Source organism: Macrotis lagotis, chromosome X (assembly GCF_037893015.1).
Source record: "Macrotis lagotis isolate mMagLag1 chromosome X, bilby.v1.9.chrom.fasta, whole genome shotgun sequence".
Taxonomy (NCBI): Eukaryota; Metazoa; Chordata; class Mammalia; order Peramelemorphia; family Peramelidae; genus Macrotis; species Macrotis lagotis.
The window spans coordinates 652,946,760-652,974,502 of NC_133666.1; the positions used below are offsets into that span (position 1 = coordinate 652,946,760).

At 40.7% G+C, this 27,743-nt stretch overlaps 1 protein-coding gene across 30 annotated transcripts in view; it reads left to right on the forward strand.

Moving 5' to 3' along the window:
- Positions 1-27,743, forward strand: part of MUC16 (mucin 16, cell surface associated) — a 210,977-nt gene that overhangs the window by 84,128 nt on the left and 99,106 nt on the right. For 27 of the 30 annotated variants that reach the window (XM_074204972.1, XM_074204993.1, XM_074204994.1 and 24 more), the window contains 10 exons: positions 216-323; positions 3,884-3,997; positions 5,066-8,491; positions 8,838-8,951; positions 10,686-10,799; positions 15,041-15,154; positions 22,277-22,933; positions 25,842-25,966; positions 26,053-26,120; positions 27,013-27,185. In XM_074204972.1, coding sequence (XP_074061073.1) covers positions 216-323; positions 3,884-3,997; positions 5,066-8,491; positions 8,838-8,951; positions 10,686-10,799; positions 15,041-15,154; positions 22,277-22,933; positions 25,842-25,966; positions 26,053-26,120; positions 27,013-27,185 — 5,013 coding nt within the window. The remainder of the gene's footprint in view (positions 1-215; positions 324-3,883; positions 3,998-5,065; positions 8,492-8,837; positions 8,952-10,685; positions 10,800-15,040; positions 15,155-22,276; positions 22,934-25,841; positions 25,967-26,052; positions 26,121-27,012; positions 27,186-27,743) is intronic. The other 3 variants (XM_074204973.1, XM_074204988.1, XM_074204992.1) reach the window with 3 other exon arrangements.

Below are 27,743 nucleotides of genomic sequence, written 5' to 3' on the forward strand. Positions count from 1 at the left end.
GACAAGTATAATCACTCCAGTCTACATATAATGGGATTCTTCAGTACTGAAATAATAATTTGGAAGGGAAACTTCCATTAGTCAGTATGAAGGAAGACATAATAGAAGGCACGTATTTTGGGGTTTTCAGTCAGTAGGGACAATGAATTTCCTTTGAGTGTCCCAGGAATCTGACATGATTGATCCTAGGGCCCTTCCCTTCTACATTTCTACAGGTGGTTTGGAGCCTGTCACCACCCATATTCCTGACTATGCATTGCCAGAAGGCACTACAATTCTAGCAAGTGGATACCTGATATCTGTGCCCACTGTCAGTGCCCCAAGTAAGTGGATAGTTCTTTTTTCTTTCTTCTTGCTCTTTGGCAGTGACTCGTTGGTCCATCTTTGTAACTTTAGAAGAATAGGCTTCTGAGCATGGGATTTGGGTTTAGGTTTCAAACCATCAAAAATAATAGGTTGAAAATCAGGAAATTTCATGCTTAGAAGAGACTTGATCATCCAGTCCCACCAATAGCTGCAGGAGGATCCCCACACCAACCTAGCCAACAAGTGTCTCTACTGCTAAAGGAGAACCCACCACTTCCTGGGGCAATCCCTTTCACTTTGGAGTAGCTCTCATTTTAGAAAGTTGTTTTCTGACCTAAAGCATGAATTTATCTTTTTCCTCTTTGTGCCCATGGCTATTGTTCTGCTCTCAGAGGACAAAAAAAGAAAGTGGAATCTTTCTTTCAAACAAGACTCTTCAATGGGTTAAGACAACCATTATGTCCCCTGTGAGACATCACTTCTCTAAGTTTAAGTTTCTGATGCTCATAAGGACATGACTTTGAGATGCTTCACTATCTCGCTTGCTCACTTGGAATCACATATCTAGAACCTGAAGGAGCCTCAACCATCTAGTGCAAATGTGTTTAAAGTAGAGGAAGCAGAACCAGAGTGGCCCTTTGCTCAAAGTCTCACTAGAAGTAAGCATTAGAGGTGTTGATTGAATCATGTTCTTTTGAAATTTGTCCCAGATTTTGGTATCCAGATTTTCCTATCTCATTGCTATATCTGATAATGAGTGATCTCATAACAATTTTGAAGAAAGACTGGTTAGGAATAGGACAGGTACCTATCAGTCAGTTGAATCTAGCCTAATTTTCTAATACTAATTCATGTTCCTGCTGCAGATGGCAGTAGAATTGTAGTAAAGTATGGGTCCATATCTGTGCCAAAAGTCTTACCGGGATTTTCGAGACCTAAAAAATTAATCTTATGATAGGATAGGTTCACTCAGATAGCTCCTTCACAGACTAATATGGCTCCCCTAGGCTAGCATAGCAATGTGTAGCAGTCCCTGGTAGAATCTTTAGAATGAAGATGCGACTTGTCCAGGAATTGATGCTCAACTGAAGAATGTGGGGAAATGAGGTGGGGGCGATTGGGAGATATCTTCAATACAAAGGATTCCTTCTGAGAGGTAACTGGAAATTGTCCAAATGACTCCAAACTTCCCCTATCAACCCTTAGGCACATATCAACCAATTTCTCTGGTCACAGGATTCTTCACCAGAAGCACATTAAATAATGTGAGTGGATAAGACCTAGAAAGAGAATCAACAGAATCCTCCAGCATCTCCATAGCTGGTTCTTCTGTGAGAGATTTCATTTCAGATACTGCAACTGAAATAGTCATCATGGAGACAGCTAAAGATACAGCAACTATTCAAACTCCATCTTTTCACTGTGGTCAGAGTAATAGGTAATCTCAGGCCTAAAATACAGAGGAGAACCAAGTACTCTTTCCATAGAAGCCTGAATCCCACTTAAGGGATCTCCTGGAATTACCATGGCACTGTAAGCCTTATAATTTCCATGACTCTAGTAGAACCCACAGCCAGTGTAGACTCCAATGGTCCCTTAAAGATTGGTCCAACTAGGACGATTTTTCTTCTTCTCTTAAAGAAACTATGTTCTTAAACAATGCTCCTGTGGGATGAGACTCACTGGTACCTCTCTTGGCTCGACTCCTCTAACAACTACAGCCCAGAGACCAAGAGATAGTCTCTCTAATCATCTTAACCCCAGAGGCTACAGCAAGAGTTAACAGGAGAGACAAAGAAATGCAAAGGACTATCCTTTGCAGGGCCTTGAAGGAAGTCAGATATGTAAGAAATAAAGAATTCCAGGGATCAGAGACAGCCAAAGAAAATGTTCTGAATTGGGAGATAGCAAGGCAAGTGTAAGGAAGAACAAGAAGACAAGTATCACTGGGGGAAAGGAGGTGTATGGTGCGAGATTAGGGAAAAAAGGGCAGGTTATGATGAGCTTTGAATGCCCCAAAGGATGTTGTATTTAATGCTTGAGGTAATAGGAAGCCAGCCATTGGAGCTTATTGAAAAGGACAATAACATGGTCAGACCTAGACTTTAGAAAAATCACACTTTGGCAGCTGAGTGAAGAATGGACTACAAGTGGTAAGCGTCTTATGATAGGAAAATCAACCAGAAGGCTGCTGTAATAGTCCAGGCATGAGGTGATGAAGGCTACCAGAATGATGACAGAGATTTAAGAGAGAAGGGGCATATAGGAGAGAGGTTAAGAAAGCAAAATCTATAGATCTTGTCAGCAAGATAGTATTGGGATGGTGGTGAGAGAGTGAGTAATTGAGAATGATCTTTGGGATTATGAGACTGAGTGATTGGGAAGATAATAATACCCTGAACAGCCATAGGGAAACTAGGTGATGCAGTGGGTAGATCACCAGCCCTGGAGTCAGGAGGACCTGAGTCCAAGTTTGGCTTCACTTGACACTAGCTACGTGACCTTGGGCAAGCCATTTAACCCTGATTACCTAGCATCTAGAACCATCCCTAGTTATCCTTATTCTGGAAGAGATGGCTCTGGCTGGTAACTTAGCATAATGCCCTCTCATTCAAATCCAATTCACTTGTCATGATTTCAGCACTTTGATGTTATAGTCATCTTCTAGAATGAAGGAAAAGCAATCAGAGGGAAGTTGAAAAGAGAAGTTAAAAAGAAAGGTTTTTTTGAGAAAAGATAATGAGTTAAGTTTTGGACATATTGAATTCAAAGTGTTTACAAGATACCAGTTAAATATTTCCAATAGGCAGTTGTCCTGTAGGAGTTGTGAGATTGGAGATCACCAGAGGTTAGATTTGAGAATCATCAATATAGAGATAATAATTGAATTCATGGGAGTTTATGAGATCATTGAGTGAAATCTCATAGTTAAAGGGAGGAGTGCCTCAACTCACAGACCTGTAGGGCAACCATGACTATTATTTATGACTTAGGTGAGGATCCAGAAAAAAAGGCTGAACAGGAATCAAACAGAAGGAGAACCAGGAGAGTATTGTCATTAAAAATCTAGAGAAAAGAGTATTATTGAAAATGGAGTGATAATATCAAAAGTATCAATATGGTATCAAAATATAGTTATCAATCAAAAATTGTGTCAAAGGCTGCAGAGAGATTAAGGAGAATGAGGACCAAGAAAAAGTTAATTTGTTTTTGCATTTAAGAGATTGGAATAATATTAGACAGGATAATTTCATTTTAATGATAAGGTTAAAAACTACACTGTAAAGTTAAAAAGGGAGGAGACATAAGGAATAATAGCTGTCAGGGACAGATGGATAAAATGAAGACTTTTGTTGGTTTTTAGTTTTGTATTTTACAGATGGGGTAGTAGGGAAGCAGTCAGTAGACAGGCAGAGATTGAAGACAAGTGTGAGTGGGATAATAGAGGAACAATCAGCTGTGTGAGAGATGATCTAAAGAAAGCACAGATTTTTGGACTTTATAGTCAGAACACAACAGATAATATATTGATTTTTCCACCTCCCATGATGACATATATACTCACTTGTTCCTACAGGTAGTGAGATTGGTGTAGTGCCTGTCACACATATTCCAGACCATGGAACACCAGAAAGCATGGCAGTACTGACTAGTGGTCCCCTGACACCTGAGTCCACTGTAGGTCCTATGGGTAAGTAAATAATTATTTTCTTTCTCTTGTGCTGGAAGCCACCCTTCCTGGGTCTTTGTTTTGCAGGTTTGAGGCAAGATATGGATTCATCCTCACAGTCTGAGAACAGGACACTTGATGGGGGAGTTTGCAATTAGCCTGCAAGATTGGGCAGCTTCTTCTGCCACATTACTTTTTGCCATGAAATATGTTGTGTTAATAACTTTTGGATGAAGAGCTACTGGTACCTGCCTTGTACCTACTTGCACACACACACACACACACACACACGAATATAATTCCTTGCCCTGATAAAAGTCAGCTATAGGATGGCAGGTTTTTCTTCCATTCTTTTCTATACATGCTCAGCACCTAAAACAGCGAGTGGTACATAAGTGGTACATTAATCTGATGCTTAAAGTGATTATTAATTGTTTTTTTTTTAATTAGAACAAGTATCTACCAGGCAGCTTGTCTGAATGAACAGAGCACTAGCCCTGGAGTCAGGAGGACCTGAGTTCAAATCCAGCCTCAAACACTCAATAACTACCTAGCTGTGTGACCTTGGGCAAGTCACTTAACCCCATTGCTTTGCAAAAACAACAACAACCTGAATCTGGGTTCCCATCTTATTTTGTGCCAAAATGTTCGGAGAGATTCACCTAAACATTGATCTCTTATTATGTAATGATTCTCATTGTGGCACCTACCCTAGGGAATTAGGTCATAGTCCTGAGCAGAATATTTTCTGTTGTTGAAAGTTCTTGTCAGGGAAAAAGTTGAGCATTGAAGAGTAATGTGATAGGTTGGGGTTTGATTGTCCTCCCTAAGAAGGAAGGAGTCTTTTTTTAAGGTTTTTGCAAGGTAAATGGGGTTAAGTGGCTTGCCCAAGGCCACACAGCTAGGTATTAAGTGTCTCAGACCGGATTTGAACCCAGGTACTCCTGACTCCAAGGCCGGTGCTTTATCCACCATGCCACCTAGCTTCCCCAGAAGGAGTCTTTATGGGAAATGAGGATCTCTGTGCAAATAATTCTACACTCCCCCAAGAACCCTTAGGGACACTTAAACCAACTGCTCTGGTCACAGGATTCTCTACGAGAAGCACAGTGACTTTGAAGAATGTGAGTGAGTCTGATCTGGAAAGAGAATCAACAGAGTCCACCAGCATCCCCATGACTGACTCTACTGCGAGCCATTCCATTTTAGATACTGAAATAGAGACATTCACAATGGAGACTATGCCAGGTATAATACCAACTTGGGCCCCATTTCCCACTGTGGTCACTGTAACAGATGACCCCAGATCTGAGATACCCAGGATAACCATGTACTCTCCCACAGAAGCCTCAACGCCACCTGAGATATCTTCAAGAGTCACTTCGGGCACTGCAAGTTCCACATTCTTAATGACTCCAGCAGAGTCCACAGGCAGCTCAAGTTCCAGTGGTCCCTTAAAGACCAGCTCATCTGGAACAATTTCTTCTACATTCACTACCATCATACCTGCAGCAGAAACATCCCCTAGAGAAAGCCACAGCACCACTCTGCCTCCATGGCCTATTTCAGTTGATTCTTTCCATACCACTGTCTCAGCCCCAGGAATGGAAATGGGCTCCATTTTGCCTCTGTCATCATCTCCTACAACCATCAGTGCTACAGAAACCAGGTCAAGCCCAGATTTGCCTATGAAGGAAACCACACCAGAGAAACAGGAAGCACAGACAATAAAAGAGTTAGGTTCAGAGGCCCTGACCTCCACTGTTTCCAGCATCATGCCATCATCTGCTGGAAGGGACACAAGCATATTCTTGGTGTCTACAGAAGGACCAGAAGATAAAACAGCATCCAACATCTTCTCAGAAATCCCTGGAATCTCTCAGAGAGAACACATTTCCTCTACAAGAGAGTCTGACAGGACTTCAACCTCTTCCCTGCCCAGCCCAACTGAAAGTACCAACTACTCTAGAACTGTCTCCTCACCCTCTGTGGGATATATGACAAGCCCAGCTGAGCTTCCTGCCCCAGAGCCCACATTTCCTGAGAGGATCACTTCCTCTGTTGTACCAGTGACTGAATTAAGCACTGGGGACAGTGGAAAGTTAGAGAGTAGTTTAGCTTCCACCAGCACCCCAGTGAGGGAGACCAGCAGACCAGGCAGCTTTCCAGCTTCAGATAGTAGTACACTCATTCCCGGGAAGTTTGATCCTTCTGAGATTACAGTTAACCTCATATCAAGTCCTGTGAGAGGATCAAGTCCAGAGCCAGCTGTCTACATAACTCCATTTCATAGCCCAGGTTCTACTGAAACCAGGTTTGAAGGAGAAACAGACTCATCCTTGGTAAAGACTACGCTAGCACCTGCTGTCTCCATCACCAGCATCTCTGGAATAAGAACAGAGGTTTCCTGGTCCTTGACCTCAGCTGAAGTCACAGATCCCACCATGTCTGGTACAGATACAATGTCTGCTTTACCACAGACCTTCTCTCTTTCATCTCTAGTCACCTTACCTGAGGTTCCTTACAAGACTGAGGACATGAGCTCTGATGTTCCTGTGACTGAAGTAACACCTCTAGTCCCCAGCAGCAAGGTCACAGACATGGTCTTTCTCTATCCCAAGACCACTCCCAATCAAGAGCTTCCAAGCACCATGAGAAAGAGTGGTCCAGGCACTTCCCTCATCACTTCATCACCTGAACTTCCTGTGTCCTCGGCCACTATTATGGGAGAGGCACCAAGTACTTCAGGTATCCCTACAGACTCAACTCCACAGGTGACTCTAACTTATGAAGTACCAAATGGAGACTCAGAGAGGACCTCAGGTCTTCCATTGACCATAGAGGGCACAGTCAATACTGTCACAGTTAAGATGACTAGTGACATCTCTATGGTTCCTGCAGAGCACAGTACAGATGCTCAAGTAACCTCAGCCATGCTTACTAACACCAACTCTATGGCTCTCCCTGAACAAAATTCAGTTTTCCCTTCACTTACCACAGCTGAATCCAGGACTCCCACCATCACTGGGAAAGATATCATACCTACATGGCCGGAGACACTCTCTTCTTCAACTCCTGCAATGTTATCTGGAGTTACTCCCTTCACTGAAAACATGAGCTCAGCTAACCCCAAGACTAAACACACAGACATTGTCCCTTTTTCCCCTGTGGTGTCTCTCAGCCCTGAACTCCTAAGTACAGTGCCAGAAAAAAGCACAAATGCCCCATTGACTACCATTTCTACTAAAGCTCCAATGTTCTCAGACACTAATCCTAGAGGTTTAATGGTCACCACTGCTGACTCAACTCCCCTGGGCACTACTACTCATGGTGTCCCAACTACAGACTTAGAGAAAAGCTCAGAGTTGCCTCTGACCAACTTAACCACAGAAATCACAGAAAGTTCTATTATAGACAGAGTGGAAGAAAGTATCACCTCAGCTCCTCCAGGGCTCAACACAGTAACTGAAATGAGCTCAGCCACTCCCCCTACTACAAGTCTAGTAGAGATTCCAAAAAGTTCTGAGCCTATGACTCTCAGAGGTATAAGTCCTTCCTCCATGTGGCCAGAGGTGACCACAGTGAATTCTATCCATATTGGACCCGGATCAAGTTCGGGAGCTGTGACACAGGCTGACCTATCTGAAACTCAAAGTCCATTAATTATCACCAGAATTCCACAGGAGAGTGCCATAAAATTCCCATTTTCTTCTATTACAACTGAGGCTATTAAAACAGTGACTATAACAGATTCCACTCTGATCTCTGGGCTGGAGGAGAGCCAAGCTTCCAAAGGCACCACCTCAAGGACAGAAATGATACACGACACTAGTTCTGAGAGAACAACAAGCTCTGATCAAGAATTGTTTACTAGGCCAACTGAGAAACTACTTGCAACAGGTACCAGCTCAGCTCCTTTTGTTTCCAAAATGCTTTCTGAAGTCACTGCTTCAGCACCAGGGACAACTACCCAAGGATTTGAAAGTCAAAGTATATCTACCTTGGAGGCTAAAACTGCCTCTGCTGTGACCTTTATCTCTCCACTGTCAAAGATCACAGCTTCTATCAGAATGGATATGGAAACTGTCTCAAATTTAGTTCCTTTGGCAGCCAGCTCCTCATCACAAGTAAAAACAAGTACTCACAGTCCGGCTGACATGACAGTAGAGGAACCCTCCCAGGGAATAGGAACTCAAAGACCCATCCATGAATCTGCAAGCCCAAGTCTGGGTCCCTCTCCTTCCTTAACTACTCCTGTGGTTTGGACAAGCATGGGTCCTCCTGGGACCACTACCTCATTAGAGGACTCAGGTTCAGCCAGTCTGACTGCAGAATCTGTGAAGAGCTCAGGGGGAACACCAACTCTAGATGTTACCTTGCCTCCACTCAGAACAGAGGGATTCTGGACATCAGCATTTTCTAGCCCAACTCCCATGGCCACAGAAGACAGTACTGCCAGGGCAGGGACGGCCTCTGTTTATGCTCAAGTACCTTCCACTTCCACCCTGTCCACAAGTAAGCATATTTTAAGTAAGCCTTCCAAGGAGGGGATTGGGGTGTGGTCTTGAAGGAACTGGGTGGTATCTGTCCAGGGAGGGGGAGATCTAATGTATTTATAAAGGACAGGAAGATTCTTCTTCCCTTGTCCTTTCCCTTTTTAGACTTCTGTTGGGTCACTTTAATGCTCTATCTGTTGAATCGGTGTGATCACTTCCTCATCTCCATGGGAGGAGATGTGCTAAAGTGATTCTCCTTTTCTTATTGGTGGAATTGTGATTCCATTTATTGTGGGATTTTACAATCAGTAACAACAGGGTATCTCCCTTTTTGCGACTGAGGTTTTCCCCTCATCTTCCTGAAGGTGGTGATGCTGGTGTGGTACCAGTCACACATACCCCAGGTCATGGAGCTCCAGGAAGCACAGCAACACTGATGAAGAGACCCCTGACACCTGGATCCACTGTTATTCCCACAGGCAAGTAGCTACCTCCCTTCTGTCTCCCCATTTGGAGGTTCACTGATGATTCCTCTTCAAAGCTCAGGAACAAAGCTCAGAAACAAGAGTCGAAAGAGGGGAGTTTTAATAATACTTTAAGTCCTGGTGACCATATATGCCCATATATAGAATATTATGAGAGTAGCCTCTGAAAGAATAGCTAGTGACTATGTATTTATTTACTCAAGCCTGAGAAGCACAGAAGAAACTCTCCCACTGAAGCTTCAATTCCTCTGGGCATTATAAACCTCTAACTCTTCCTGACTTCAGAAGAGCCCACAGCAATGTCATTTATTTTGTTAGAATGGTCATATCACAATGTCTTTTTATTCCTTGTACTTACTAAAATACTTGGTAAGTAGATCAAATGCTTGTTGATTATTTGGCATGACTTGTGTTCTCCATACTGATACCTGAGTCTGGTTTCCTTTTCCATATGATTTTGGGAAATCAGGAGAACTTTACTCAAGAAGCCATCTCCTTTGCCACAAGAATCTCTTTTTTCATGACATTTTCTTCTTTGGATTTCTATTTTGAGCCATTTTTGAATGAGTGGTCAAACACCCTGTTCACTCTCTTGGAATGACCCAGGTGCTATGGTAATTTTCTTCTTTTTTTTGGTGAAATGCTGACATGTCCAATGCTTCTAATGATTGTCAGGATTGCACAGAGGAATATTCTGCAAGAAAATGGGAAGAAGGAACAGAAAAGTGCAATTTGGGGCTTTACAAAAAGGACATATAGGGACAACATTTTTTTTCATAGTGTACCACAAGTCTCACATTTTACTGATCTATGGATCTATGGATTCTATCCATTTCTTTTAAAATTCATTTTTAAATTTTGAGTTCTAAATTCCCTCTCTTCTTTCAGTCCCTCCCTCACCCATTGAGAGGGCAACAACATAATACTTATTATACATGTGAAAGTATGTCAAACATGTTTCTATATTATCATGTTGCAAAAAAGCAAGAAAAATAAAGTGGCAAAAAGTGTGCTTCAATCTGCACTCATAGTTCATCAGTTTTCTCTTTGGAGATCAATAGCATTTTTCATTATGGATCCTTTACAATTATCTTGGATTATTATATTGTTTGCAATAGCTAAGCCTTTCACAGTTGAACAACAATTTAATTGCTGATCCTGCTTACAGTGTTCTACTGGGTTGCTTTGCATCAGATCTTCACTATGCACCAAGTCTTGCCAGATCATCCTGTTCATCATTTCTTGTAGCATAAAGCTTCCTATACATCCCCTATAGATGCAACTATAGCAGAAACAGCTCATAGGGAATGTCCCAGCACCTCTTTGACTTCATGGCCTTCTCCAGTTGATTCTTTCCATACTACTATTTCAGCCACAGGGATGAAATCAGTTCCACTTTGCCTGTGTCCTCAACTCCTGCAGCCACAGACAAGTTACCATTGTACTAGAATCATTTTTTTTTCTGTGATGACCAACTCTTCACGACCCAATTTTGGGTTTTCTTGGGTGGTTTGCTATTTTCTTCCCCAGCTCATTGACAGATGAGCAAATGAAGTAGACAAGGTTAACTACTTGCCCAGGGTCACACAGCCTCTGTCTGGGGTCAGATTTGGACTCATTCAGATACGTCTTTATGATTCCAAGCCCAGCTCTGTCCATTGCATCACCAATCATATATTATAACTTGTTCAATCATTACCCAATTGAATCCCTCATTTATTTTTAAAGGTGGTGGGGCTAGTGTGGTGGCCATCACACAAGTCCCAGGTCAAGAAGCCACAAAAGGCACTGCAGCATTGACAAGTGACTCTCTGGTGACTTTGTCTGCTGGCAATCCCACAAGTAAGTACAAGTCTCATTTATACCTTCTCTTGGGGGTGGGGGTAAGGTTCATCATTTTTACACCCTTTTTCCTGCTCTTCATCAGTGATAGATAGAATTATCTTTATAGTTTGAGAAAGTCAGACCTCAGAAGACAGCTTGTCATCAAGTTTCACAGAACTGGCCCAATTTCTTTCAGGTTATATATTGTTTTAATGGAGGTTCTAGAGAAATTGCTAGTGAAATTTTTGTGTGAAAGAAAACATAATCCTTATTATTACATGATCAGGGTATTAACTAATGTAACACAGACTTAATACTTCATTTGATCCCAAGCTTAACTCTTCTAATCCCAACTCAGGACAAGGAAAAATCTTGCTCTGGTTGGCAGTTTTTCCCAACCCCTGTAAGTTGATTTATAGGATTATCTTAATCAATATCTATTCTTAAATATCCTGGCCCCAGAAAAACTAGATATGGAGACAGTTTCAAAAATCCAATTATCTATATCAGTGGAAACTGCTAATTTGGTACCAGGACTAATGTCTATCAGGCAATCAATCTACTACACTGTACACTAAATACTGTAAAAAGACTTGATCTAAATGAGCCTAGGTTCCTCATCCTATTTTGTATTTGACTGTTAGGCCAGATCCATGGAAGTAATGTTCTGCTTCTATTATGAGGAATTTTCAAGGTAGACAAGCTCCTTAAGGTAGCAGAGGATCCCATTTGCTTGGAAATTGGAAGTGCTTGTCCGAGACTAGGTGCTTATATTGAGTATTGGTGAGGAATGTGAATGGTGTGAGGTTGGGTGATATCCCAAAGAAATCTTGTTGAGAATAGTAGGAATCTCTGTCAGAATGACTACATCCCTCCTCATAAACTTAGGTATTTCCCAACCAAGTGGTCACAGGACTCTCCACTGGAAGCACTGAGGTAGGAAGGACCACAGCTATGTCTAATGCAACAAGGGAAATACCAGAGCCTGCCAACATCCCCATGACTGACCCCACTGTGAGAGATTCCATTTTAGGCACTGCAACAGAGATAGTTGCCATGGACTCCAGGTATAGCCATACTCATCCCTACCCAACTTCTTTGCACTGTGGCCTCTATCACATGATTCAGGATTGAGATGTACAGGAGAATGAGGCCCTCCCCCACAGAAGCCTCAGCTTCATCTGAGACATCTCTTGAAGTCACCATGGGCACTGCTAACATTCTACTCTCAGTAGAACCCACAGTTACTTAGACTCCAGTGCTCCCTGAAAGATCAGCTCAGTTGGGAAAACTTCCTATACATTCCCTATAGATGCAACTATAGCAGAAACAGCTCACAGGGAATGTCCCAGTACCTCTTTGACTTCATGGCCCTCTCCAGTTGATTCTTTCCATACCACTGCTTCAGCCACAGGGACTGAAATTAGTTCCACTTTGCCTGTGTCCTCAACTCCTGCAGCCACAGACATCAGGTCTATGAGGCAAACCACTCCAGAGAAGTGGGATGCTCAGACAGGAACAGAGTCAGACTCAACTGCTCAGACCTCCATTGCTCCCAGTATCATTCCAACATCTGCTGGAGGGGATACAAGCACTTTCTTGGTGTCTACAGAAGGACCAACAGAAGGCAAAAATGTGTCCAGTACTTTCCCAGAGACACAGACACCCCTGGAAGCACTCATAGAGAACATATCCACTCCCCAAGCACAGAAATAAATTTTTGGCCTGACAGTGCCTCTATTTCTTCTCTGCCTAACCTAAGCGAAGAAAGCAGCTACTCCAGAACTGTTCCCTCACCCCTCTGTGGGGAAAATGACAAGCAACCCTATGCCTGGATCCCAGACAAACCCAGCTGAGCCTCCTACCCCCGAGCCTACAGAGCCCACATCTCCTGAAGGGGATACTTCTTCTGTTGCTCCAGTGACTAAATTCAGCACCAGGGACAGTGAAAATCTACAGAGTAGTTTGGCAGTGTGGGAGACCAGCAGACCAGGGATTACTCCAGCCTTGGATACCAGTACACTCATCCTGGGGAAGTTGGACCCTTCTGAGAGTACAGCTAACCTCATGTCAAGTCCTGGGAAAGGGTTGAACCCAGAGCCAACTATCCATACCACTTCATCCCACAGTCCAGAAACTAGGCTTGAAGGAGAAACAGACTCTTCCTTGGTACTGACCACACCAGTACCTACTGTCTCCCTCACCAGCATCTCTGGAACCCTGCCTGGAATAAGAACAGAGGTTCCTTGGTCCTTGACTTCCACTGATGCAACAGATGTCATCATCACTGTGGCAGATACCAACCCTATATGGCTAAGAACGTTATCTCTTTCACCTCCTCTAACCCTATCAGGTATCACTCATAAGTCTGAGGACATAAGCTCACTTACCGCTGGGACTGAAGTCACAACTTCCATCCTTAGCAGCAAGGTTACAGACATAATCCCTCCTTCCCCTGTCAGTCTTCTCATTCCTAAATTCTCAAGTACAGTGGCAGAGAGCAGCAGTGATGCTTCATTAGCCACTTCACCTCCATCTCCCATATCCTCAGCTACCACTACTAACAATGTACAAAGCAAATTCATCACTCCTACTGAGTCAATTCCCTGGGGAACCCTTACTCATGGAGTCCCACATATAGGTATAGAGATGACCCCAGGTCTGTCTCTGGCTCCCCCAGCTACAGAGGACACAGCCGGTTCTATCATAACTAAGACAACCCATCCTCCTAGTACTGGCACTGGAGAAATGCAAGAAAGTCCTCCGACTTTGACCCCAAGAGAGACCCGTTCAGCTTCTAGGGAGACATTGGTGACCACAGTGACCCCTGCCCATGCTGGATCAGGTTCAAGCCTGTCTACTGTGACCCAGGCCGAGTTATTTGAAACTCAGAGTCCAGTAATTATCACCAAAGTCCCACGAGATAGTGACACAGGATTCCCATTATCTCTTACTGCAACTGAGACCTCTGGAGCAGGGACCATAACATCTTCTACTCTGACCCCAGGACTAAGGGAAACCCAGGCTTATATGGGCATCATCTTAGTCCCAGAGGCTAGCAAGACTTTCCTTACCTTGTCACCTCCTTCAGAAAGCTCCAGGATATATATCACTATTCCAAAGAGGATAGCAAGCACTGACAAAGCAGTGTACACTTTGCCAACTGAGAAATCACCAGGACAAGGTAGTAGTTCACCTGCCTCTGTTTCTACAAAGGTCCCTGAAGTCACTGCATCAGCACCAGGAGAAAGCACCCAAGGGACTTCTGAGAGTATAAGTACATCTATTCTGGAGGCCAGCACTGCCCCAGCAGTAGGGACCAGTCCTGTTGTGACCTCGATCAGTCCACTCTCAAAGTTCACTACTGTCAAAATAGAGAGAGAAATTATATCAAAGTCAGCTGCCTGGGTAGCTAGTCTCTTATCAGAGGTAGAAACAAGTTCTTTCAGCCTAGTTGACATCTCCTTGAGGGGACCCTCCCTGAAGCCCTCTACAAGAGCATGGACCCATACTCACCCTGAGTCTCTAAGTCAAAGTCCAAACCTCCCTCCTATTTTCACCATTTCAACAGTCTGGAAAAGCACAATTCTTTCCAGGGCTACTCCCTCTTGGGAGGCCCCCAAGACACCAGGCTTAAATCTTGGATCTGAGAGCATTTTTGTGGAAACACCAACTTTAGCCACTAGCTTGCCTCCAGTCAGAACAAAGGCAGTGTGGACTTCAGCATCTCCCACCCCAGCATCCTCAGCCTCAGAAGGCAGCAGTGCCAGGGTGGGGACAGCTTCTATTTCTGACCCTGTATCTACTAGTTCCACCCACTTTACAAGTAAGCAGACTTAAATAATATTGGTGTGGCCCTGGAAGATATGGGTGGGGTCTGCTCAGGGAGGTGAGAACTTTTGGGCAGAAAAGCAAGGAATGTTCTTCCCTGGTCTTTCCCTCAGAGAAATTCAGGAATATATAATTTAACCCTTTAAGGAGGATTGCTTTGTCTCCTTTCATCTATGTGTCTAGTGACCTATATGCCATAATCAATCATCTTTTTGATAGTATTCCCACATCACCATTGGGTTTCACCTCAATGGCATATTGTGCAATAGTGAGGAAGGACTTTGTAGGGGGATTTTTCTGGAGCTAGTATGAGGGAATGCATTCATTTGGGATGTTGCAGTTAAGTACATTTGGAGATAATATCCCTTGGGTACCCCATGAGTGCAGCATGACTGAGCCTTAGGTCCTTCCCTCATCTTTTCCTGCAGGTAGTGATGATGATATGGTTCCCATCTCCCATGTCCCAGACCATGGAGCACCAGGAGGAACTGGAACAGTAACAAGTGCTCCCTTGATTACTTTTTATACTGTTAGCCCCACAGGTAAGTAGAAGATTAATCTTTTCATTTTTTGCTTGCCATTCATCTTTCATGGGACCTTGTTTCCTGATCTTTGGAATTCAGTTGAGATTCAGTTCGGTCTGAGACTGAAGAGGTTTTGAAGAAGAATTATAGAGGACATTCAGTGCTGAAAGAAGTAGGTAATGTATTGGACATGTTTAAGGAAAATTGACTTATTTGGAAACAGCAAAGGTAGAAAGAGAGTCCACTAATCACTTACATTGGGACCAACCTAGAGATTTCTACTGATCTCCTTACCATGAGGCTTCCAGAAAGGAACTGGAGGGGGGAAGAAAGAGATACATTCAAGGTGTCATGCTCCTCTGGAAAGTCAGATCTTGGATGGAAGTTCATAATCTTGGGAAAAGGGTTCTCTCATGGCTTAACCTGTAAACTCTTGCTCAGACTCCTGGGTTCATGTTTTGGGCAGCTCCAGAGTCAGGGATGCTTATTCTGCTCAAATTTTAAAATAGTTCAGATTTGGGGAGGGGAAGGAGATTGGAGGAAGCTTTCTGGGCCTGGTCTGTTTGGGTTCTCACCCCCCATTGATCAAATTTAGGAAACAGGAAGAATCTATGCTAGAATAGATGACTCTGCTTATAGCCAGGGGGTAGAAGCATTGTTTTAATAGAAAGTGCAGGGTAAAAAGGAATGGGTAAGAGGTAAGATCAGGAGGAATGATTAAAGAATAAACAAGACTTATACCAGGAAGCAGTAGATCAAGTTTGAATCTGAAGAAAGAATGCTCTAAGTTAAAAATATGACTTCAGACATTTCTAGCTGTCACTTAACCTCAGTTTTCTTATTTATAAAATGCAAATAACAATAATAGCATCTATTTTCCCAGGGATGTTGTGAAGATCAAATCAGAATATTTGTAAAGCACCTTGCAAACCTTAAGGTTACCATATAAATGGTGCCATAAGCTACCATATAAACGGTAGCTAAAATCAGAGAAATTTTTTTTGTGGACTGACACACATACTGATCAATTAATGAGTGAAAACCAAAAGCATTTAAATGCTTATTATATTCCAAACACCAAGCTAAATGTTAGGAATATAAATACAAAGTAAACATGTATTACTCTCAAAGACCTGACATTCTAATAGATATGTTTATAACCATATTTGCTCTTTGGTTTTATTTTGTTTTAGTTTTGGAGTTAAATGTCCTTAACTCTAAAACAGAATTTAATATAGAAATTATATAAAACAGAGACTATATATAAAAGGTAGTAGTGCCCAGAGAATAGATTTTTGGCTTGGGGAGTGGTCTTTTAGAGTAGTCTATCAAATTATTTTTTTTCTAAAGAGAATAGCAGTATTGATTTAATTATTATTTTGATTACACACGTGCTTTATTAATAAATTGCCTTATGTCAACTCTAACCAAATGACCAAAGAATCACAGTAGCTTTGCAACTGCTGTTCTAAGAGAAAAATTAGAGAAATCATCCAGATTATCAAAACCATAGTTAACTCTAAAATAAAACAAAATAAAACCAAAGAGCAAATATGGTCATAAGCAAAAAACTTTTTTTAATCCATTGGAAGAAGGAAACTAGACACATATGTGCCAGCTCAACACCCATTTAGTGTGGACAAATCTCAATATTTATACTAGTAGCTACACAGTGAGCCTCAGTCCTGATAATGAGGGGAGACAGTAATAATGAGACACATTTGAGTCATAGCAGGACTTCATGACTGGAACATGAGTATACTGCAGGTGCTAATCCAAGTTTAGAGACCACTAGATTCTGATGTGAAATAATTTTGGGATTTTGCTGTGGTTGAGATTATTCAAAGGGTGAGCTACAAAAGATTGTCTTTATGTCAACCTCAGAATTTAGCTTGCTAGCTGACCCTTAGTTCTGGAAAACAGGGCATCTCCTATTAGTAAAAAGGGCGTTAAAAAGTAGGCATGGTCTTGGCATGAGGAGCCTGATATTTCCAAAATCAAAACACACACACACACACACACACACACACACACGCCTTTTAAGTATGTCCAAGTGGGGAGATGAAATGGCAAAACAAGGTGGATAGCTGAAAGGGTTAAAGAAGGCTAGATATAATAGGTTAGTTGAGTTTGCACTCACTGATCTGTCAAGATAGTATAATTCTGGGCAGCTCATTGGTGCAGTGGATAGAGCACTGACCCTGGAGTCAGGAGGCCCTGAGTTCAAATGTGACCTTCAGACACTTAACAATTACCTATGTGACCTTGGGCAAGTCACTTAATCCTATTGCCTTAAATAAATAAAATTTTTAAAAAAGATAATATAGCACCAGGCCGGAAGATCCAAAGTTATGTTCATTAACTGCTCCAGAGACCAGAGGCATGATTCCTAGATGATCAGCCCAATGAAGAGAAACCTGGCAACAGTAGGGCAGATGTCAAGATGGTCTGGCTGCCTGCCCAGATGTAATGTACAGCCATCCATAGATTCATCTTTATAGGTTGAGAAGAAGAGGAATGTGAGAAAGGATTTAAGCATTAGAAAGGTTCTACCACCTTAGATGTCTCAGTGCTCCCACTATTTTAATTGACCTTGCTGAGCCTCAGATTCTTCATATGTAAATTGAGAGAATTGGAATAAATGACCTCTAGGTTCCCTTTCAGCTCTAAATCTATGATCTTGTGTTTATATAATTTGAACTATAGAATTTCAGAATTGCCAAGGCCACAGTTGGCTATCTAGTTCAATTGACACCTGAAAAAGGAATATTAACCTTTGTATGTATACTTCCTGAGGCTTCCCATTGTACACTGGGATGACGTTATTGGAATACCCCTGCAAAAAAAAAAAATCAAGTTAGAATTTGACCTCTTTTAAACTTCTAGCAAATGCTTCTAATTTTGCCTTTTGGGGTCAAACCAGAAAAGTCAAATTATTCTCCTACATGACAGACCTTCCAGTTTTAGAATTAAGCTAGCCTGTCTTCCTTTATTTGTCTATTCTTCAGGCTAAATATTTTCCCCTCCCAAGTCAGTCCACTCCAGGTCATTTGCTCATCCTCTTATATGTCCTTGTCTCAAATAATCGGGAGAACCCCAGGTAAACATTGGACTCTTTTATTCTTTATTTCCCACAAGCCACCAGTGGTTCAGGTGATCTCCTTTGCAAAAAGTGAGTCCCCAGATACTATAGCGCATTAGAGAGGTGTGTAATGTCTGACATGGCCCTTTAATTGATGAAAGCACTTGTCAGGGAAGAAGTGATGCTGTAAAATATTAGAAAGGAAAATGAAGTGGGAGAAAATTGGAGTGTGTCTCCAAGAAGGAAGTAACCCTGCCAGAGTCCAGGAAGATCTCTTATCAGAATGATCCAAGGTATTACTTTCTACCATATGCACTTCCCACAAGCTGTTCTTGTTGTTAGTACTTTAACACAGGAAGGTCTTACTCTATCTCTTGCCTCATTCTTCAAATGCTTTATCAACAATCGTTTGATTGTTTGATTTTCTTCTCTTGAGATTATCTGTTACTATGTTTTGACAAGTTAATTATTGGGGAAGTGGCTCTTATTCTTGTGCATATCAATCAATTACTTAAAGCTTTTGGACATCAGATCTTTATCAGAGAAAATTACTTTAAAGATTTTTCCCTAGGGGGCAGCTAGGTGGCTAAGTGGATAAAGCACTGGCCCTGGAGTCAAGAGTACCTGGGTTCAAATCCAGTCTCAGACACTTAATAATTACCTAGTTTTGTGGCCTTGGGCAAGCCACTTAACCCCCATTTGCCTTGCAAAAACCTAAAAAAAAAAAAGATTTCCCCTAGTTAACTGTTTCCTTTCTAATTTTAGTTCCATTATTTTTTTGTGCAAAATATTTGCAATTTGTTTTCATCAGAATTGGCTTTTTTGTCTTCTGTGATCCTACCTATGTCTTGTTTGATCAAGAATGCTTCCACTATATGAAGTTACAAAAAGGTATTTCCATTACTGCGCGAATTCATCAGTTGTTGGTCTAAAATTTCTTGAAATATGATGTCTAAATGCTTTCTTTAATCATGGATTTCAGATGATCAAAGAACTCTTAAATTTTCTCTCCTTAATCTATTTTCCAAGTCAGTTATTTTTCTGATGAGTTGATAGTTTCTTGTATTTTGTCTTCTTTTGACTTTGTTTTATTGTTTCTTGATGTCTCATAGAGACATTAGTTTCCACTAGTTCAATTTTAATTTCTAAAGAATTATTTTCTTCAGTTAGATTTTACATCTATTTTTTCCATTTATCCAATTCTGCTTTTTAAGTAATTCTTTTCAGTGAATTTTTGTGCTGCTTTTATCTTTTGACCAATTTCTGTTTTAAGGCATTATATTCTTCAGTATTTTTCATGCTTCTTTTACTAAACTGTTAATTCTTCCCCTCTCCCTCCATAATTTTCTTGCCTCATTCTCATTTCTTTTCCAAATTTTCCCTTTACCACTCTTATCTCTTTAACTCTTATAGGAATTAATGTTGGGTTTGGGTTGAATTAGCATTTTCCTTTGAGGTTTCTTGGATGGCTATTTTTACATTATTGTCTTCTTAGTTTATGTCTTAGTCTTTTCTGCCACCTTAGTTAACTTTTTATGGTAAAATTCTTGTTACTGTTGTTTTCTCAGTTTTCTAACCTATTTCTTTACTTTGAACATTATGTTAAATTTGGGGTGGGAGGTACTGTGTCAAGCTTCAGAATTTTTTTGGCCTGTCATTTACAGAACTAGTTTTCACAATGTATAAGTTTTGGGTGCTTCCAAAGTGATGTTATCCTCAAAGAGGTATGATCTTTACTCTCCTAGTCTATACTTTTGTTTTTTACCCAGGAAAGAACTCTGATCTGCTTCAGTCTCAAGTGCTAGGGCTCCTCTTTGTTTGGGACTCTAAGTAGGTCTCCCTTGTGACCAACTACCAGAGTTCCTTTTCACCCTGGAACTGTGACCCAGAACAGCATCTGGGACCATGCCAAGAGTGCTTTCCCCAGTGACAGCAAAATGTTCCCAGTAATAGCCTTTTGATCAATTGTCTGATCCCTTTGCCACCTCTGAGCTGAGAGCTCCTAAGTTGCTACTGCTTTGACCACTGTTGCTGCCCCTGTGTGGGCTCCAGATAGATCTCCATGCTGATGTCAAACTTTTGTCATTTTTAAAATTTTCTTAGATCAGAAACATGTCTGACACTGATCTTATGTCAGCCCTGTCATTACAAAATTTGATTTGAGCTGTTATACTAAAGGTGTTTGAAGGATAATATAGGTCCAGGTGGCTGCCCCTAAATCATCTTTATTCTACCCCATTCATATGTCTTGTGCATAACATATTGATTGCCAAATGTTTTATAATTCTATAGTTATTTTGAACAATTTCCTTTTTTTCTAGTCATTCTTGCTTGGCTTTTGTTGATAATATATAGATAAACTGACAATTTTTTTTGAGTTAGGTTTAAAATTTACTACCCGAAGATAATTTCTAGTTGAATATCTAGGGTTCTTTAAGTAAGCCATCATATTAGCGCAAAAAAACTTTTTTTCTTTCCTCTTTGCCTATATTTATTCCTTCAATTGCTCTTGATGGCATTTCTAGAATTATATCAAACAATAATGGTGATAATCAATGTCCTTGTTTTATTCCTGATTTTGAACAGACCTTTTGAGTTTTCTACTACATAAAATGCTGGCTCTTGGTCTTAGCTAGGGGCTCTTTAAATAGGAAAGACCTATTTATCCTTATGTTTTTAAATATCTATTTTAAAGAAATGGGTGCTGCCTTCTGTCAAGGTGTTTCTGGAACATTATTATAATTACGTGATTTTATATGGTCTATAGTCTTTTTCTGCTTTGTCTTTCCCCAGTTTTGGTATCAAGGCTGTATAATAATAATAATAATAATAATAATAATAATTTTAATTTTCCTATTTAAAAATAACTTAAGCAATATCAGAACTTACTGCTCTTTGAGTGTTTGATCGGAATCGCTTTTAATTTTTACCCCTATAGACAATAGGAAATAGCTTCCCAGAGGAGGTGGCATTAAAAACTGAGCTTTGAAAAGATGGATTGGATTTAATGAAACTGCATTGGAATGTGGGGATGGAGACAGAAAACAGACATTTCATATATAGGAAATAGTGTGAGCAAATTCACTGAGACAGGAAAATTCTGATAGCCATATGGGTTGAAGAGAAGTTCAATTGATAAGAGAGTCATATGAGTTAAGGTTGGTTAGATTGAGGCTTTCTGGGGCTTAGTATAATGTCTTGTACATAGAATAGATACTTAATAAATGTTTTTAAAATTGAATTGCATTAGATAGGAATTTGAATGCTATATCCAGTTACTTTGTATTTTGCATGTAAAAATTTGTAATTAGTTCCTTCTTTGAGACTTGAGGAAATTAGGGTTCTTAAGGGTTCTTTTCTGCCCCATGAGAATGTAAGGAAAAAGAAGAGGAAAAGGAAAAGGAATATTTTAGTAACAGTCACAAGTAGATGGAACTTATTATTTGTCATATTTGAATTGTTAGAAGAACATACAGATATGGAAGGAGGAGTAGGGAGAACACACATCACATGAACCTCACCATTTGAACCAGCAAAAGGAGAATTGATTATACATACTCCCACCCTGCACCCTATCCATACAGATTTAGATCTGGAAGTACATTAAACTCAGCAAGGAAATAGGTGGAGATAGGAGAAGAGAAGAGACAGATTTAAAAGGGATAAAAGGCAGGGTATACTTGGGGAGGGAAGTAAGAAACAAAACAATATTCATCCTTTGAAGAATATCTCAGTCAGTAGTAAATGGGAATCATACCCCATTTCAAATCCTTCTTTCTTCATATCCAGGGGGGGTTTGATCAGTAAGGATAAAGCTTAGGGGGATGGAGGGTAAGTTTTTATTTGGGATTCTGAGAACACATCCATTTGGAAGTTGTGAACATAATTCTGGACACCTTGTTGATAAAGATTGAGGACATACTCAGAGCCAGAGTATGGGAATCATACTCCGTTATTTCTCAGATATATTAGGCAAAAATGAAATTTTTCATTGCTAGGCTAGTGGGAAATGAAGCACAGTTCAGTTTCAGTTGTTACTTCATCATCCACTCTTCTAGTCACAGAGTTCAGTGAAGAAAGCAAAGGGAAGATAATGACCACAGCTGGAGCACCAAGGACCGTGATTACTACAAATTCTAGCCCTGCAGTAGGAACCCACTCTGATCTGGCAACAACCACCCAAACCACTGCTGGTACTATTGACTTGGTAAAAACCACTCTGCCTGCTTCCTCTGATTTGCCAGAAACCACGGTAGCTCCAACTACTTGGCCTAGAGAGGAAAAGAGTACATCTGAAACTATCCTCATTACTAAGACTTCTACCCTATCTGGGACCATGCCAAGAGAAGGAAGCCCCATATCTGTCCATTTGTCTACTGCTATCTTCGGCACCAGAGAATCAATTACAGCTTTTCCCTGGACCAATCTACCACGAGCTTCATCTTCGAGCTCTTTGGAAACAACTAATTCTGGCTACAGCATAGAAGAGTCAAGCTCAAATGCCGATCTGGACACATCACCCTCAGAGACCACAGCCTCAGTGACTACAAGGAAAGGGCTTTCTTTGTCTGAATCCACATCTGCAATGGAGACCAGCAGAAGAACTGACACTGTGGTTCTGTCCACAAGTGAATTGGCAACCAGGTCAGCTGCCCCTCTCACTACCACGGCTGAGATGTCCACCAAGACCACCATGGCCGTGACTCCTCAAACTGGTAAGAATAGTTCTTTATTCATTATCTCCCCCCTGAAACTTGGGGTTGTATTCTAGGGGAATAGAGGGAAAAAGCTTCATCATAGCTATAGTCTCTAAGTCTGACATGCTCAGAGAAGAGGTCAAGTTTGGCACTGTCCCCTAAGACTTAGGAAGGTTTTGCAATGCAGTGCAATGAGCATTGCATCTGTAGTTAGAGAGTCTGGTTTCAAATCCTTCTTTCTTCATATCCAGGGGTTGAATCAGTAAGGATGAAGCTTAAGGGGATGGAAGGTAAGTTTTTGTCTGGGATTCTGAGAACACATCCATTTGGAAGTTGTGAACATAATTCTGGATACCCTGTTGATAAGACTGAGGACATACCCAGAACCAGAGTTTTTGTCAATGTATTTACATCTGCAATGGACAGATCAATAATAGCTAATGCACAATTATGTCCTACTATGTGCAAGTCACTTTGCTAAGCACTTTATGATTGTAAACTAATTTAAACCTTACAATAACTCTCAGAGATAGATGCTATCATTTTCACCATTTTACAGATGAAGAAACTGAAGTAAACAGAAGTTAAGTGACTTGCCCAGGGTCACACAGCAAGTGTCTGGAACTAGATTTGAACTCAGTTCTCCCTGACTCCAGGCCCAGAATTTATCTACAGTACTCACTAAGTTCCCAGACCAGCTACTTATCTGGAGCTTAACCCAGCACCAAATGGTTAAGAGAGACCAGTCTGGAGTTACACAGAGTATTAGAATCAAGTTTCTCACCTAGGTCCTCCAACTTCAAGACTACAATTCTTTCTACATGTGAAACAACCTTTAATCAGAGATAGTGGTTGGGGTGGGGAGAGAAGATTCTGTGAAAATGAAATTGTTGGCTAAATGGTGGGCTTGAAATTAGGTGCAAAGTAGTATGCATTATCAGAAATGGGAGAGGTAACATAGTATAAGAGAAAAAGCAGCCGATTGGAAGTAGAAGACCTGAGTTCAAATCCAGCTCTGTTAACACTAATGCTTTGGACGAGATCCTTCACTTCCCTAGGTCTCAGTTTCCTCATTTATAAATAAAAATAAGGGGGATAGACTAGGTCGTTTCTAAGGCCCCTTCTAGCCCTAATTCTAGGAAAAACCAAAGATATCCTTTTAAATTGGTAAACAGAGAATAAAGCATCCCTATTGAGTATGCAATAGGAACAACTGAAGGTATTTTTTATTATCCAAGTCTGATATGCCCTGGTGTAGGAATACTAATTGGGAAAAACACCTCCTTGACTGAGAGTCAAGATCACAAATTGATTTAAAAAATAAAAAAGTTGAGGAAGGAAACAATAACAGTTGTTACAACAACCAAAAGAACCATTCGGTTACCAATCTATTATGTAAAAGGTATTCCAAAAACCTTAGTTCAGTTTTAAGATAAATCATGCAGAATGTACCAAGCTTTTGAGATGCCATGAATCTGTGTATATGTATTTAATTTATATATTTGATGTTGGTTAGTCAACAGGCATTTATTAAGCTTATACAATGTGTCAGACCTTATGGTCAGCACTGGTGAGACAAAGACAAATCAAATAGTCTTTGCCCCTAAGAAGCTCACAGTCTAATAGGGGAGACAACAAGCAAATATTTAGTTAGGAAAAAAAATTTTCTGCAAATATATAAATTGGAGATAATCAACAGTGGGGAAAGCACTAGTATTAAGGGAGCTGGAGAAGATTTCCTGTGGAAGATGGAATTTGCTGGGATTTGAAGAAAACCAAGGAAGCTAAAAGTGCAGATGAGGAAGGATTCCAGGCATGGGAGTCAATCAATGAAAATACAAGAATTGAGAGATGGAAGATGTTCTTATTTGAGGAATAACAAGGAAGTCATTGTTATTGTAGAGTACCTGGGGATGAGAAAAGTGTAAGAAAACTAGAAAGGTAAGAGGGGGCCAGACTATGGGGGTCTTTTATGAACCAAGTAGAGGATTGTATATTAAATCCTGGAGATTATAAGGAACCACTTCATTATTGGGATTGCCTGCATGAGGAAACTTTCTCTGCCACTGCAATGGCCTTTTCTGCTTATGGTCTTAGAGAGCCCTGTGAGGTTAACAGGCTTGCCAAGGGACTTTAGACCTTGAATGTAAGTGGTGTGCCACCCATCCCAAGGCAAACTCTTTATCCTCCCTCTTATATCATTTTCATAGATGAATTTAGTAGATGAGTATATGGCTAGATATAAATTGATAGATGGATAGATATGTAGGTAAATGGATATGTAGTTAGATAAGTGGGTGAATGGATGGATAGATAGATGTAAGTAGGTATAGTTTGATGGCTGGATAGATAAAGATGGGCAAGTAGTTATAAGTAGTTAGATAAATGGGTGAATGGATGGATAGACATAGGAAGATGTAGACTCATTTAGGTTTAATAGATAAAAGTAATTAGATAAATGGGTAAATGGATAGATAGGTAAAAGTAAATAGATTGTTATAATAGATAGAAGAATATGACAACTAGGGTAGGTAGATGGATTGATAAATAGGTGACTAGATAGATGGATAAATAGATAAAAGTAGATAGATAGAGATAAAGGTAGATAAATGGGTGGATATATGATTTGCTAGATAGATAAATCTGTAGATTGATAGATATAGGTTGATGGATGGATTGGTAAGATATAGATATATAGGTGAATAGGTAGATGAATGAATGTATAGATGAGTGGGTATAAGAGTTTGCTGATAATTATTAAGTTCACATTAAGTGGAAATGTGCTTTATTTGACTTCAATTGGGTGGGGGGAAGGGATGGAGGGAGAAGATTTGGAACTGAAAATAAAGTTTTAAAATTTAGGAAGGATGGGGGAGAGTTTTAACTAACAAAACATTTTAAAAAGACTTTTCCATTTTTATTACAGAGGCTGCAAGAAGACTGCAATCTTTCACCCTGAACTTCACTATCACCAACCTGTTCTACACAGAAGACATGGGTTATCCAGGCTCTGGCAAGTTCAATGCTACAGAGAAAATCCTTCAGCGCCTGGTGAGGCTGCTTGCTCATTGCCTTATTTCTTAGCTCTCATTTTCACCCTAGACACAATTTCCCTCATACTCTTCTTTCTTTGCCAGCTTGATCCCTTGTTCAGGAATGGCAGCCTTGGGTTGTTCTATTCTAGATGTGGGCTGCTCATGATGAGGTAAGACCCTTCCTTGATGGGGTGAGTTGGAGACTTTTGAAGCTTTCTGTCCTTTCTTGGACTTTCAAGGGCTAACTAAAAAGTTGTCTCTACCATAGTTCTGTCCTTTTAGTTCTATTTTCTCCATTTTCAAGACCCTAGTTTTATATTCTTTCTCCTCAATTCAGTTCAAGTCAACTTTGAATGTAAGAAGTGGTAACTGAGTGCCAGATACTGGGCTGGGCTAGATAGGGGCTGGATCTGGGGCTACAAAGCCAAAAAATGAAACACTGCCTGTGCTTAAGGAATTTTTATTCTATGGAGGTTGGCAGGAGAAAACATATATACAGATAAGAAATATAGGATGTATAAAAAATTACATTAAAAAGTAATTTCAAAGGGAGGGAGAAAGCAGTAATAATCAAAGGAATTGGAAAAATCTTTATGCAATAGGTGGCATTTGAGTTGAATCTGGAAGGGGAACTAGTGATTCCATGAAGTGGGAATGAGGGAGAGCATTAAGGTATGGGGAATGTCTGTGTTAAGTCATAAAGGGATGTCATATATAGGCCACAAGCTAGTTAGCTACATATATAGATTGTTAAGGGTAACATGAAAAATGAGTTGGAGCCATATTGTGTAGAGTTTTCAATGGCAGAAAATTTTTTATTTTACCCTAGAAGCAATACAGAGCCATTGAAGCTGCTTGAAAGGAGACATGGCCATTATTTTTTCTTTTAGAAAAATAATCTCATGCTTCAAAGATTATAATTTAGAAAAAGAAATCTTTAATGGTAAGGTATATTTTCCAGTGGCAGTCAATAAGATGGGTATTCTTGTATTGGTGAATATGAACTTTCTCAGTGAGCTTCTTGGCATTCTCAGTACCAAAAATCAACATGTCCTTTCCCAGCCCCATGGAGGATGGAGCAGCAACTGCAATGAATTTGGTGTGTGCTCGATGGCAAGACCCCAACAACCCTACCTTAGAACGAGAGAAGCTTTACTGGGAGCTGAGTAACCAAACTCATGGCATCACCAGACTGGGCCCCTACTTCCTTGATGAGCACAGTCTCTACCTCGATGGTGAGAAACTAATTGCAGAAACACCTCCTTTTTGTCCCTAGATTGGTACCCCTTTTGAGGGAATAGTCTCTATTTCTTTTAATCCCTTTAGAGCACCAAATGCAGTTCCATTTGCTTGACCCAGGCTTGAGCCCTTCTGATCTCTCATTTTTTTTCTCCTTGGGATGAACTTTGCCTCTATGGTTTTTTTCATCCCCTCTATCATGTAGGGATGAAGTGAAAAGTGAAGATAGGAAGGAAATCTTGGCAGAGAGGTAGGGAAACTGTGAGGACAGAATTTTGCATACATTATCAGATGTGGTCACAGTATTATTGTTTGAACTGCTTTTCTTTATTACAAGAGAAGGTTTGATTCTTGGGGTAGAGTGGGTGGGTATAAATCCAGAAATGAATGGTAGAGAAAGTTAAGGCATAATTAAGATTTATTTTTAAGACGAAGAAGGGAAAGTCATGGAAGCTGCTTTTCTATAGGTCACCTGGCTGGGAAACCATCCAAAGACAACTTCCCATTTAAACCAGCAAGAAATCCAGTGTTCTAACTTGTTTATTATCTAGTCC